The sequence below is a fragment of the Anopheles bellator genome, chromosome 2 (assembly GCF_943735745.2).
Source record: "Anopheles bellator chromosome 2, idAnoBellAS_SP24_06.2, whole genome shotgun sequence".
Lineage (NCBI taxonomy): Eukaryota > Metazoa > Arthropoda > Insecta > Diptera > Culicidae > Anopheles > Anopheles bellator.
The window spans coordinates 3,568,074-3,582,230 of record NC_071286.1 but is presented as its reverse complement, the minus strand read 5'-3'; the positions used below and the strand labels follow the sequence as shown (position 1 = coordinate 3,582,230).

General features: G+C 51.2%; 3 protein-coding genes across 3 annotated transcripts in view; 2 read left to right on the top strand and 1 right to left on the bottom strand.

Annotated features, from left to right (window-relative positions):
• Nucleotides 1–2,793, top strand: part of LOC131211964 (uncharacterized) — a 3,309-nt gene extending 516 nt beyond the window's left edge. The window contains exon 2 of the mRNA XM_058205662.1: nt 1,378–2,793. Coding sequence (XP_058061645.1) covers nt 1,378–2,793 — 1,416 coding nt within the window. The remainder of the gene's footprint in view (nt 1–1,377) is intronic.
• Nucleotides 2,794–7,553: 4,760 nt separating this feature from the next.
• On the top strand, nt 7,554–8,519 carry LOC131211257 (uncharacterized). Its single transcript, XM_058204662.1, has 2 exons — nt 7,554–7,935; nt 8,002–8,519. The coding sequence occupies exons 1-2, from the start codon at nt 7,554–7,556 to the stop codon at nt 8,517–8,519; spliced, it is 900 nt and encodes a 299-aa protein (XP_058060645.1).
• A 5,062-nt stretch (nt 8,520–13,581) lies between these two features.
• LOC131211952 (uncharacterized) overlaps nt 13,582–14,157 on the bottom strand; it is a 1,454-nt gene continuing 878 nt past the window's right edge. The window contains exon 4 of the mRNA XM_058205646.1: nt 13,582–13,593. Within this exon, the coding sequence (XP_058061629.1) occupies nt 13,582–13,593 (12 nt within the window). The remainder of the gene's footprint in view (nt 13,594–14,157) is intronic.

The window sequence follows — 14,157 nt, the reverse complement described above, 5'->3', positions numbered from 1 at the left end:
GGGCATTTGTCACCCGTGTCACCCACCCACCGAAAGTTTCACTTTTCTTGCCACATAACGCCTCGCACCTGAAATGGCGAAATCGGCGAGGACGAACCCGGGGATTCTAGTCCAGTAATTGTGGGAACCGAGCGCGTCGGGACCAGTCAACCATATCGGCGGGTCCGCGGGATGGGAGAACAAAAAGATTGGGCCTCACGTAATGGACAGAAAGCAGAAACTTTGGGCCCTGTTCGTAAATTAGACTCAAGAAGCAGAAGAGGAGAACACTTTCACTGTCTTTCACTCGGTGCACCGCCAATTGCGGTGCAATGGCCACAGGGTGCCGGTGTGCCGGAAATGCATCGGGCACCGGCGATCGCCAATTTCTTTCATAATTTCGACGCTGAGTCTAACGAGGGCTGAAATCAGAATGGAACCCGGCTCGAGGGATCTTGGTCACGTGCCTTGGCCTCGCTATCGGCCCTTCCGATCCGAGTCCGATCCTCTCGCACTCTCGCCGCCGAGTGGACCGTGTCCACCTCAACCCGCGCGCGACATCGGGGCCGGGTGTCGGGGCCATTGGTGGTGCGCCGCAGATCATTCGGCCGGAGACTCGTCGTCTTCGTGGGGGTATATAAACAGGTGAATTTTGGCAGCTTTGCAGCATTCCTTGGCGATCGGTCGGTGCGCTTGAACGGCTTGCTCGGCGTTTGAATTGCTCTTGCTCACTAGAGCCCCCGTGCATGTGTTCGTGTATGTGTGTTTGTGCGCGCAGTGAACCAATAGGCCAACCGGAGAGACCCTACTGGAGATCCCAAAAAAAGTTGGAAGTAAAAACGGATAATGGTTAGTGAAGCAGTTATTGGACTTTTTATTGATGGAAAGCATCCCGGAGCTGAAAGTGTTTGGATGGAACTTTGAAAAAGGCCCGCGTAGAGTGAAAGTTTAAGGCGCAGTGTGTGATCGGAAGCCAAACAAGATGAAACAAATAATATTTCGCAAAAGTTGCAGAAAATAGCACGGGGGAAACTGATCGGCCGCGAGGGCAAAGATTCGTTTGCTGATTGCTCCTCAGCCTTCCGTTTGGTGCACTCCTTTTTCGAGCTGCTGCCCAATCGGATGGGTTACGCAAATCACGGCGCGGCAATGGAAAACTAATTCAATGTTCCGATCATAATTTATTCTTTCGTTCGGCTTCTGTTACAAATTGTGTGGTTGGCCTGAAAGAAAGGTCCAGCCCTTGCCGGGGTGGTTCGGATTAAAACGAGTTGACATTGAAGATGCGACACACGTTTGATTGTTGGACTTGGCTTTCCACTCCAGTTCGATTAGCATTTACAAACTGACCGCCATTTGAAACTTGTTTCTCCGATATTTTCACCCATCTTCTTGTAGGTTGTTAAGCTGGTGGTAGCCCTGGTGGTGGTGCTGGGCACAGTGACCGTCCTTGCCGCGGGTCCCCGGCCTGAACCGCCGAGTGGTCCGGTCCCGAAAACCGGTGGACCCGGCGCCGACGGTCCGAAGTCAGTGGTGGCCGGAAAAAAGGCACCGCACGGAAAGCGTGAGGTCGCCAGCTACGGATTGTCACTCTTCCCGCAGCAGCAGCAGCACCAGCATCACCACGGTCGGTACAGCTTCGGAGGTCACCCGCAGCTGGCGGAGCTTTATGCTCCGGCGACGAGCCACGGAGGGTACAGCTACAGCATCCCCCAGCACTCGGCGGTCTACCCGGCGGCCTACGGATCCCACAAGCTGTTCGTTAGTCCGGCGACCTCGAGCCTCAAGTACACGCCGGCCGCCGCCTCTTCGCACGCCTTCTTCTCACCGCACGGTCATTACGGTTCGTTCAACGGGTTCAGCGACGGGCCGGTCAAGTACGGTAGCTTCGGCTCGAAGGACCTGTCCGAGCTCCTGAAGCAGCTCCACACCACGGTTGGCCCGCTCACGATTAAGCCCGTGCCGAGCAGCTACGGGTCCGGGTACGGGTCCTTCGGGGAGCATCACGAGCATGTGTTCGACACGAACTCCCTGCACCTGAAGCCGGTCACGTTCAAGCTCCAGGAGCTGCCATCCTTCCACGGTGCTCCCGTGCCCCAGGCTCTCACGGCGCCCGCCGGGCCCACTTCGAGCTCCTCGACGTACGGCCACGTGACGCACTCCCTCGGCTACGAACCCTCGTACACGCACGGCGTCAAAGGACTACGTCACTACTCCACCCCCAACGTGCCTGCCGGTGACCTGTACTCCGGCAACAAGTACGTCTCGTCCCTCGGGCTAGGACAACCATCCCAGCACGGTGCCAGCATGGTGTCCCCGCTGCACACCTCCGTCCACTCGGTTCTGGCCACCCAGAAACCCTTCAAACCCTCCACCTACCTCGGCTCGTCCCACGAAACCATCTCGGCGCCATCGAACGCACACGTCCACACCCATCCCCCCTCGGGCTCCTATCTGGCACCCTCGCTCCAGTACCTGCCGCCGGTCAACAAACATCCGCTGCTGCCGCCGAAACTGAGTTACGACTCGCCCGCCAAACATGGCTACCTTCCGCCAGCACCGTCGACCAACGCATACCTGCCACCGCACGGTAAACCGACGAACACGTACCTTCCGCCGGTCGCTTCCGGTGGCCACTCGAACTACATCCCACTCGCAGCGTCCGCATCGGAATCCCACGAGGAGACGGTTGTCCGCCAGCCGCTCCATCATCATCACCATCACCAGGATTCGAACGAAAGTCTGGACTATAGTGGCGCGAGTGCGGCTCCGACGCCGACCGCCGACACTCCGTCGGGCCACTGGAAACACTAGGAGCCTCAATTCTGTTCCCTGCCATTTGTTGCTGGCGACGAACCGGAGTGCGGAGACAGGAACTCCCAATCGAAAGAGATAGAGAAAGAGAGAGAGAGAAAGTAGCGTAATGATAACTTATGTGTTCAATAACGATATTTAAAGAAAATCGCCTAACCGTGCAGCGGAGCGGAGCGGATGATAATAAACGTGAAAAGTGAACTGACCACCGACCGTCTTTAAGTGTGTGAGAGAGAGAGAGCGAAGGTGGATGAAAGAAACGGGCGACGTTTTGGAAACAATCAACTCGAACTCGTTTACGTTGTTGTCCATTAAATTAGAGTAACGTTCCGCCGCCAGCGATATGTCGTCGAAGATGCGTGAAAAATCAGAAAGGGTGACAAAGAAACGGACCCCGGTATGAAGGATCACTCTGCGTGCGTGCGTGAGAGAGCGCTTTTCACGTAATCCGATCCGTTGACCGGCGACCGCGGGAGCCACGCTTGCGCTACGCTAATTAGCCACTAATCGCTTCTTGTTACACGTCGCTCCTAAGACGGCCCACGAGAGACGAGCCGGCCGTTCGTAAGACGCAACGCGGAACGGAACGCTGTGCAAACTAGCGTGACCGATTGGCCTGTCCAGAGTTTTAAATATTCATTTGGGCGCATTTTATTCGCTTTCAAAAGGCACCGATCAATCTGCGCTGCCGGACTGAAGAAGGATCGATTGCATAAGAAAAAACAAGCGATGTGATCCCGATCTCTTCCCAGGTCGGTAGTTACTAGCAGTAAAACAATAGGCATCATCGGCACAAACCGCTCTCACAACAAAGTTATTAGTTTGAACAAAGAAAAAACCATTGGAACTCCCCCCGAAACCCGGACACGTCGCGTCACAATCGCAACAGCAAAACCTTGAACTTGGCCGCCACACAATACCGCTTCTCACGATGACGGGGACGGGGTCGAAAGCCCAAAAGACCCCAAAGCGAGTGTGCGAGAAAATCAGACTCCCTTTCCGCGGTGGTGGCCCTACTGAATCACTTCCGAAGCGTGCGAAGTCCGACGCGGGTTCGTCTGAGCTGCGGTCGTTGAAGTCGTTCCGCGGAGCATCATCACCGTTCGGTGCCATTTTGAAGGTCGTCGACGTGAGAGATGCGCTCCGGTTTCTGATCCGCCGTCGTCGTCATCGGGTTTGATGCGCACATCGCGTTTCCTCACACATCGCGCCATTACGGGGCCGATGTCGTCGTGTGCGTCTCTGTGCGCAACATAACCCGCCGTATATGTTGTGATGTGTACATGGGCCTGCGTTTATAATCGAACGGGGGTGCAAATCGGGGTTAATTTTCTCCCTATCTCTCTCTTTGTTTTTTGTCATTAAGCGACTTTTTACCACATACGGAACACCGTGAAAGCTACCGGGGTTTGGGGGCTGTTGGAAACCATCCGAAACGATTACATTACGAAGAATGTGGAATAAATGTGGATTTCAAGTATTTTCGTTTTTGAAAGCCCAATTTAAAACGGTGGATGGTTTGTCAAACCGTTACATGAACAAGTATGTCCTTTAGTGATGCAATCGAAATAAAACGATCCTTATTGAATTGAATGTTGCATATGCTAAAAATGAATAATAAAAATTGTAAATTAATCGGAACCTATTCTGTTCGCTGGAGGTCAAGATAACGTCCATCATTGAAACGACTAAATTAATTGAATAATGTATTTTGGAATTTTGTTACAGCGGAAAAAATAAACTGTCCTGCAGAGATTGAATTGAAAAAATGTGTGAATGTTGAAGGCCTGGTTCTTCGGTCCCGAAACGAATTCGTGCCCACAAAGAGGTCCAGACAGTCTGCAGTCCTTTCAGCTACTCGTTTCATGAATTTCTCGTTGGAACAAATGTTTTGATGTTGAAGAAGACCATAATAAATAATAAAGTGTATTTCAAACCATAAACATGTGTTTTTCTTATCGAATCGCAAAACTTATTAAACAGCCTGGTAAATTGGATTTGGGCTTTTTGCTCTGAGTCTAATTATGAAACAATGCAGTCTACGCCGTGTCTACGAAGTGGCCAAGGACCCCAAAGAAAACAGTTTAATAATGAGTGGCTCAGGCCGAAACTGGTCCGAGTTCATGGTATGCGAGCCGGCCATGTGGCCTCCGCGCACATCACAATGGATACTTTTCTTCACAGTTGTACACAAATTTGTTTCGCGTAAGAAATTAAACATATTCCAGAGATTGGTGGCCGGATATTATGAAGAAAAGGTTTTAAGAAAAATGCCCGTTTTGCTTGGATTATATTTTTTACAGTTTAACTTTCATTAATATATGAAATGTTCTACTTCAAATCAATTTTCGAGCATCGATTCAACATACGATTTTTGGCCAATTAATGCTCCTTATTCATTTTTATTTTCCATGTTCTATCCGTCTCGTGAACTGTGATGATTTTTATTATCTCTCTGTTTGTTGGTTTACTGTACCGAATATCAATGATGCTTTACGATGCTTTACGATGCTTTTTATTACTCTCCAACAGCAACGAATAGCGGTCGCCATCGCACGCGAGAGGGAAAGTGACCCGATCTGTTACTGTTCCTGCGAGAGCCGCACAGAGAAACGCATTAGTCTCGGGCGCACTCGGAACAGCAAAGAGCCAAAGGCGATCGAAGTAAACCTCACCATTGGTGGGACGCTGCGACGCTTACTTCGATCGGTGCCGGTGCTGGTGGCCGTACACGAAACTTCCATTTTTGACAAATTAATAAAAAAGAAAAATCAACTTCAACCACCGCGAAATGGCCTGTTGTTGACGGCGGCCTGCGTCGAATACTAACTTGGGAAAAGTGTTCCGTGCGTGTACGGTGTGTTTTTATGTAGTCTGCTTCCGTTACAGTTCCTGCTTCCCAGCTGGTCAACCAGCTCCTCTTCGGCGTGGTGACCCGTCGATGGTGAAATGACGTTTCCTTCAGTCCGTTGCATGCGGCCGGTGATGGCTTGTTTACCTACTTATGGAGAACACCGGAAGTGTGATACGCCACACTCAGGACTGCCGCCCCGTGCCAGAAATGGTAACACGCCCTCTAGGTCCATCGGCGATGGCGTAACAGAGCGGAGATGTAGGAACTCCGTCGCCTCCGACGGGTGGTGTCGTTAAGCCGGGCGAGAAATTTACGCTCTCCACGGGCCACGGGATCATTTGAGATGCGGAAACTTTGTGCGGCCCGACTTTATAGCGGGAGTAGTCGTGGAAATTAAAACGCATTGTACGCCCGGCGTTTATGACCACACAACGGAACGGTGATCCGGACATTAAAGGGTAGTGTTTATCTTTGCTCGTTATGCAAGGGTAGCTCGCCAGCTCGCTCGTGTGTCCTCGTGCAGTGTGCGTTGGTGACCTTTCCAACCTCGCGAGTGTCAATGCGAGTCCAATGGCCATCCACCGCAACCGGTGCGCACTCGAGCAGCGGACGCGCATTTCCAATTGTCCATCTGCTGATGTTGCGCGCAGGATAATGAACTTGAAACATAATCACCACCATCGCGCGCGGGTCGCGAGTGAGTGAGTACCGTTTTCCCGTTCCCGACACGACACGTGCCCGACGACGGTGGAATCGGCCGGGCCTGTTGATGGTGATGATGTTTGGCCGCCTGGCGACCGTCGGTGCCGCCGGGGTTAGGGTAGCTGATTACCGTTCCGTGTGATTACTTTCTACATAATTTTCCCAACTTGCCCAACCAAGGGTACCCCGGGCCAGCGTGGCCCCAGCCTTGAAAGCGCGGTATTTGCATACTTTGCCATCGCTGACGACGGCGGCTCGGAGGGCAAACGATCACTAGCACCTCATTCCTCGGCCATTGAATCGATCGACGCGCCGCAACCGGATGACGCATACCGGAACACAACACACACCACGCCAGCCAGGCCAGGTGGCTGGCTAATCTCGCAGCCCTCGCAGATAATGGTGGCCGCGCGTCGCGATGATTAGCGCCGTAACCGTAAATAACGATATTTGGATCACGGGGCGCTGCGACCGTGTCGAGGTGTGCCCACCGCTCCGCTGCGGGCAGATTCCGCAGGCTCCGGCTCCGGTGGTCGAGGAAGTATACGGGTGGCGCGTTCGGTGGCGCTTTAAGTGGCGGTGGCTCTATTTGCCCACCCGAAGTATGAGGAAACCCACCGGGAGTGGAGACAGTGTCTCGGTCCCAAAACGCTCCGTCTCGGTGTTCTTCCGGCGATCCGGCCGCTACCGTGCGTGCTACCGCCCTTTAATCCCGCGCAACACCTTGGACAACCCGCGAACCAGGACGCGCGGAAGTAAACTTGTGGCCCTCCTAAAAGGGCTGTCGGCGGTTGCCCTCGTGTGACCGCCAGCTTTCCTCGTACAACACCGCGCACGCGACCGAACCCGGCCATCATTACCGCCGGGGGCCCGCAGAAGGTGTTTACTGCTTGCGGACCGCTTATTTTTGCTGGCTACGGCTTCGCCACGGCAACTTTTCCGCTTTTCCTGCCCACCGCTGGAGCAGATAATTTTCCATCCCTGCGCACACGCCCCAGTGGGAAGGGCAGTGTGTATAAAAGACGATGCACCTATCAGTGGCGCGTCCATTTATCAATCAAAACCCCGCCGGAACGGAGTGAGTTTCGCCCTCAACCTCAACGTGCGTCTGTGTGTGTGTCTCGGTGCATTAGCGAAGTGACCGTCAACGAAGTGAGAGAGTGAAATTGGAATTGGTGTTCCGCTGTGTTTCGAGTGTGATATTATGAAGCTAGCCCTACGCTTGGTGGGCACCGCCCTGCTCCTCGTGCCGCTCGCCGTTCGTGCCGATCCGGGTGTGATCGGGGTGCAGGATGCGCGCAAGACGCGCACCCCTTCCAGTGGGCCGACGAGCTATAACACGATCGCGCCCGTGATCGACGACAGTGAAACGTTGAGCAAGCTGCAGAATCAGGTGGCACCGCCGACCGTGCAGATTCCGCTTAAGCCCTCGACGGCGCAGGTACCGGAACCATCGGTGTTCCACACGGTGGCCCCGCCCAGTCTGCCTTCGCCGTACCTTCGTCAACCGCCGCAATCCGTGGCGCAGGGTCAGTATTACGTGGCCATGGTACCGCAGGCCGCCGGCAACCACATGCTCGCTCCAGGTAAGCTCCGCCGGTAGTGCCCAATTTTCCTGTCGAACCGTAAAGACGACTGCGTCTCCATTGTAGCCACCACTCCGCTGATCATGCAGTACATCAACCCGCAAGGGCAGCCAACCGGCGGGCTGCAGTACATCCAACTGCTGCGGCCAGTCGTCTACCCGTACGGTAACCAGTACCTGCATCCGGGATATCTCCAGCCTCAGCAGCAACAGCAGCAGCATCAGGCGGTCCACCTGAGTGCGTCGGGCGCGTCATCGAGCCCGTACAATGTATCGCCAACTCCACCGCCGACGACAACCACCACCACCCAGGCCGGGTTCGTTCCGTTCCAACCGGCCAGCGTTCAACCGGGATCCGCCTTCGCCCACTATACGCCGTCGCCGTCCATCCATTACGGACAGCCGGCTCAGGCCGCGCCGTACAGCAGTGGCCCGGTGGGGCAGTACTCCAGCCCGGTGATGACCTACTATCCGCACCGATTCTTGATCAACCCATCGTCGGATCTGAACTTCAACACCAACGAGTACGTGCCGTCGCACGGCGATGGGGCTTACCTGAAGGGGGTGAAGAGTATCCGTGCCTAGAGCGTCGCGGAGCGTGTCCGCTGTCCGAGTGTCTCTCCACAGTTGCCAAATGTACCGAATGTTGAGTATTACAACGCGCTCCCGCCAGGACGCTGATGCGATTTAGGGTTGCTGCCTTATTTATACCGATCGCGCGAAGCATTTCCGGAACGGCTTCCCAAAGTTTCAGGATGAAATAAAAGAACCAGATGTTTAAAAATCCAAACCGTGTGTGGTGTTTTGATAATAAATAAACGCCAAAGAATTGTCAACGAATGTCAACAACTTTAGCTGGAGCCGTTAGATTACCCTATTTTTAGTCTAGATCAGTTTGGGGATACCTTCGAATTACAGATCCAAGTTGCCTGTGCAGAATCAGTTTCAAACGAGAGCTGCGGGAACAAGGTTTGCACTGCACGTCGCACGTTGAACAATACAACATTTCGTTCTTTGTTCCTTGCCGAACGATGGAAAGCATCCAGCAAATCCATATCCAGCTGAAGTCACGGAACGGGGACATCTTTCTGGTCGATCCCGCCATTCTGGAGTACTCGGCCGTGCTACAAGCGAGACTGGACGAGCTCCGGACGAGCGCGAAGGGCGGCAACGTCATAATGGTTCCCGAAGGGGACTCGAATCTGCTGACGATGATCATCGATTGGTTGCGCAGTCGGAAGGAGGACCAGTCTGGCAGCGCACCGTCACCGAAAGCAACCGCCGACAGTTCGTCAACGATTGCGGCCAATCAGGAGCACGAGGATCTGAACGACGGCCGGATCCCGGGCGTCGGCCAGTGGGAGGCTGACTACTTCAACGGTAACAAGAGGAGCATCTTCACACTGATAGCAGTGGCCAATCGGTTGGAGGTCGCTACACTTCTTAAGGATGCCGGTTGGGCTCTGCTCAAATGGTGCCGTAACAAATCGCTCGCTGAAACGTACGAAACATTTGGAATACGCAATCCTATGGGGCAAACGTGCGCCGATGCAGAACCCGGACCGGGCTCAACGGCTGATGTCGAGAGTGCAAAGGCCGGCGAAGGTTGTAAAAACGACGCAGAATCGAATCTTCCACAACGCGATGTCGAAATAGAAAGTTCTGATGGAACTCCACAGACCGATGCCGATACGAGCCCAACCAGTGCCGAAAAAGCAAATGACGGGGAATTTCCAGAAACCGGTGCCTACGATGCCGAAATGATAAGCGTCAGCGAGTGTCCAAACATCGAAGTGGGATCGATGCCTGCAAAAACAATTGATACCGAAACAAGAGAAGCCAGCGAGTCACCAATGATCGTCGATACGGCATTAACCCCTGAAACCGATTCCGAAACAGGAAAAGCCGGTGAGCGTTCAACAACAGGTGCTGAATCAAACCCTCCAACAGGTGGCTCCGAAACAGCCAGTGTGCCTCCGACGGCCGATACCGAACATCAAACATCCGTAGAAGAGGAAGGGACGCCGAAGGCCAGCGAAGCTCCTGTCGATGACGATGACGGTATGGATATAGATATTATTGAGCTCGAATAAGTTTTACGTAGTTCTGTATTTAGAATGAGCGAATAAACGATGCACAGCCGTTGGAACTCTTCGAAACACAGAATTAATCTTTTGGTTGGAATCAAAGACTGCGATCCGCAACTCGGCTCGAGACGAAATGGAGGACTCATGGTGTGCTGGGACCAACGATTTACTTCACGCAGATTTTGCGACTCTCAGCGCTGCTTTGGTGATGCCGTCGTCCGTTGTGTACGCAAATACCCGGCGCACCTATCGCTAGTCCGATCGGCCGCGTTGTGCAACCCTCCATTTCGGAGCGTCATTTTTCGGCACGTATTTTTCCGGTAAGTAGAACACCGGTAAGTTCAACAATAGTTGCCTGAAGCGCACGTAAACGGCGCATGATGGAGATCTTTACGGTGAGATAGAAATGTGTGTCATACGTGGCAAGGGGTTTGTTTTTTGGGAAGAAAGTGACACGGCAACGGCGGTTGAGTGGAGAGACAAAATTCAATTCTAACGAGGAGGGCACGCACGGCAAACATTTGGGGTGAGCTGAACAATTACGCAACACAAACAATGTCGTTCGCTTTTGAATGAGGGGCTGTTTACGTAACTTTACACGTTTTTTGTGATTTTTCGTACGATTTTCGACTTTGCCGGGCATTGCGGACTTTCGATTGCATACCTCTAGGCGCATACACTGCGGCAAATACTAACCCTTCGGTGCAACGGTGCCGGCACTCTTATAGAAAAGGGGACGAAATTCGACATAAACTCATTATTTGAACACAGTTTACATTTAATCTTAAATTATCATCAATAATCATTTCAAGAATATTTTCACGCTACATACGCTAGCCACACGTCGATCCTAATTCGGGAGCGATGCTGTCGTCGATTCCGGTTCTTTCTAAAGCCCAGATCCTTTCTTTATAGAATTTAGCACTTATAGATCGCTGATTCCCCGATGACATAGCGACTGGTGGTGGTGGCGTACGACAAATATCGAAATATCACTCGATGACGATCGATTGGTCTTATCTTCGACGCTTTATCAACTGCCTTTGAAGTACCTAGTTTGTTTTTAATTAGTTGCCTAGTGATACTTTCGAGCACTGCTGCTCCAACCCCAACCCCAACCCCAGTAGCCACAGAAACTGCAGGAGTTGCTGCTTATAAAGTATTCACCAAACGATCCCCTTTTAGGGTTTTTAATTGCTTCTTGCAGTCGGTGGCGGATTCGCTGTAGGAAGGACGGATCTTGTCGATTGTGGTTGCGCTTCAACATTGCTCTTGCGTACGCGTACCATTGGTCCGGATCCTTCTCTTGTGGCTCTACATCTGTCGGACAGTTTTCCTCCAGTTTGGACCAATATTTACCTACTATGCTGGCATACGCCATAATGAACGCATTCGCAATCGTGTGAAATTCCATAGCCCAGAAACTAAATACACAGTGTATCTGGAATCCTTAAAATACGGGTCAATACCGAGACCGGTTCCGATCGTGTGGACAAAGTGATGCAAGTGATGGTTGGAAGAAACGGAGTACGGATTCCCGTCTCTAACAATGCTTGCGGCATACGGTAGATACGAATGAGGTCTATCAATTTCTTCGCCAGCTATCAGTACCCGTGTGAGTTCCTTTAAAACAGGCACCAGCCATATCCATTCGGCCTACTAACAGACAATACGTTTGGCAATGCAATCCGCTCATGTTGTAAATGAATCTCAGGGCCTTGTCGGTGTAGAATGAATCCACTGGCGCCAAAATCATGGCCACGTTTTCCCCGCGCTATCTAGTTCCCAGAACATGATGGTGTACGGTGTCAGTAGAATATAAAGTATCAACGGCCACTCGTTGCCATCGGTGCCCGTGCAGCACTCTAAGCTGATGACGAGGTCCTGATACGCTGGCACCGGGTGCAGTAAATCTTCCGCTGTGACCCATGCAACTCAATATGTACGTTAAAAGTGCGTTCCGGTAGATCTCCTGGATGTCGAGATTTGCCTTAATGTATCTTTCCAATGCTGCGAAGCTGAGAATGCAATTTGCGATGCACACTTCCGGTTTTGCACCGCTCCTGCGCTTAAAATGGTCACTCAGACACAGCGGATCTTCTGACAATTCAAACGGATTCAAACGGGATTTGACGGAACGTCATAAACGAACTTTTGCTGCCCTTCGATATTACAAATGTAAACCAGGGGTCCGCCGACAAAATGGTGTCTTCAATTGTGTGACAGACTTCGTCCTCCGACGTTGACGCCATCATTCGTTGATGCTGTTCACTTGACGCAAATGTTCCGTTCCGGGTTAATTGTGGTGCATTTTTTAATGGTTGGGAGGACCAACACCTTGAAGATAAGTATTATCTTATCTGGAATCACCATCAATATATTGAGCTAGGGAAGAATGATGTATTTCAATCTCATTCTCTCCGGAATTGGCTCAAGCCACGAGGTTACTTCACAAGCGATTGAAGTGTTTTACATAATTCGAAAGACCGCCGCCTGTCCCGGACACCGAGGGCGTCACTCTTGTTAGGTAAGCGTCACGTTAGTCACACACTTTTTTTTACTTTCTTTCGAGGAGTTGGGCCGATCTTTAGCAGCGTCACCACAGGTGGTGTGGGCCGGTTCATCGGCGGCTTTATTTTTAGCAAATAAATAGGTCATAAAAGCCACCCGGAGGGCAGGATTAGATTGGTCCAGTTTTTGTCGCTTCCCCTTTCAAGGCGCGAAAGGTACGCTTCGAGAGCAACCCGCGGGCCTAACCGTATGCCCCTGTATGATCAAATTAAACGCTCATAATTTCCTGTGTGCCAGTGCCAAACTAATTACGACGACTGGGAGGAGCCATCGTTACGATTTCGTCGACCGCACGCAGCGAACATGCTCCGAATGGAATGGATTTGTTTAACATCTAGCCTACGGTGTTGATGGTTAATTTGTCGAGCTGAGTCGGACACCACAAAACAGTGTGGCTGTGGTTAGGCTGCAACATTTTTGCACGAGTTTCATCGATCGTCCCCAAAGCCGACCCAAATATTGCGACACACGCGGCGCGGGCCACAGAGACCGAAATGGACGGCGAAATTAACTTTCAGCAAATTATTTTCCTGTCCGGTCCGGTTCAGCGATTGTTTCGCGAGCATCGCGGTCTCTTTTGAGCCGCCCGGGTTTGGCCAGTGAAAGCAATACATGCACAGACAGACGTAGTAGAGGCCGGTGGTAGAGAAACGGTTTCCTTTCCTGATCCGCGGGTGATCGGGAGTGGTCGAGATTTTTCATCACTCGCCCTGAGGGTGCATCACACAGCGACACCGTTTTCCGATCGAACCGGATGACCGGTGATCGAGTTTTCGGTTGTATGTGATATAATCAACGCCCGCTAAATCTACTAATATAGTGCGTGTGTTCGAAATCCTATTCCCGTGTTCCCGTGATCGGGCAGCGCAGTTTGGGCACCAGCAATTCAGCAAATATGCGTTGCCATGATGCGTTTTCTTCACTATTTCTGTCATTTACAGGCATCTAGTGTTTGGAATTCAAACTACTGATTACTTGAATTTAAAATGTTATACTTTTATCTACAAATGAAAACATTGAAACAATGAAAACATTTAGTAAAAACTTTGACATGTCCGAAGTATACGCTTGCAGAAAATTGGGAAATATTCAAAACTTATTTCAAAAGTGCTGAATCTTGAACTGAAACTGTAAGAAATTAGAAAGTCCCACCCCACCCGTAAAAACACACCGTTACAGAGAGGAACAGAGACTAAAGATGTAATTGGTGCAGGCCAAAACCGCTCAGTGGTTGCTGCTGAATAATAATAAGAAAAACCAGGTAAATTTTATTGAATGGTTAAAACTGCACGAGTGGTGTTAGCCGACTGACTAATTCAAACAGTCTTTATTATATTATCGTATTTGACAGATGCCGACGTTGCTACAAGCTAGGGTGAAATTGCTTACTTTGAACAAATTTAACGTCATAATCTATTTTTCTCTTGTTGTCGCAATGTTGTCTTAGTTATACGTTATATGTTTTATGTTCCATCAAAGACATTGTTTTGAGATCAACAGCTTTTATCTTTTATCGCACAGATTCAAACAAATGCTATCGATTCTTTTTGTGAATTTTCGAATGA

Coding starts and splice junctions, on each gene's coding strand:
- LOC131211257 (XM_058204662.1), top strand. CDS start 7,554: ATGAAGCTAGCCCTACGCTTGGTGGGCACCGCCCTGCTCCTCGTGCCG. Junction 7,936..8,001: donor CAACCACATGCTCGCTCCAG/GTAAGCTCCGCC, acceptor TCTCCATTGTAG/CCACCACTCCGCTGATCATG.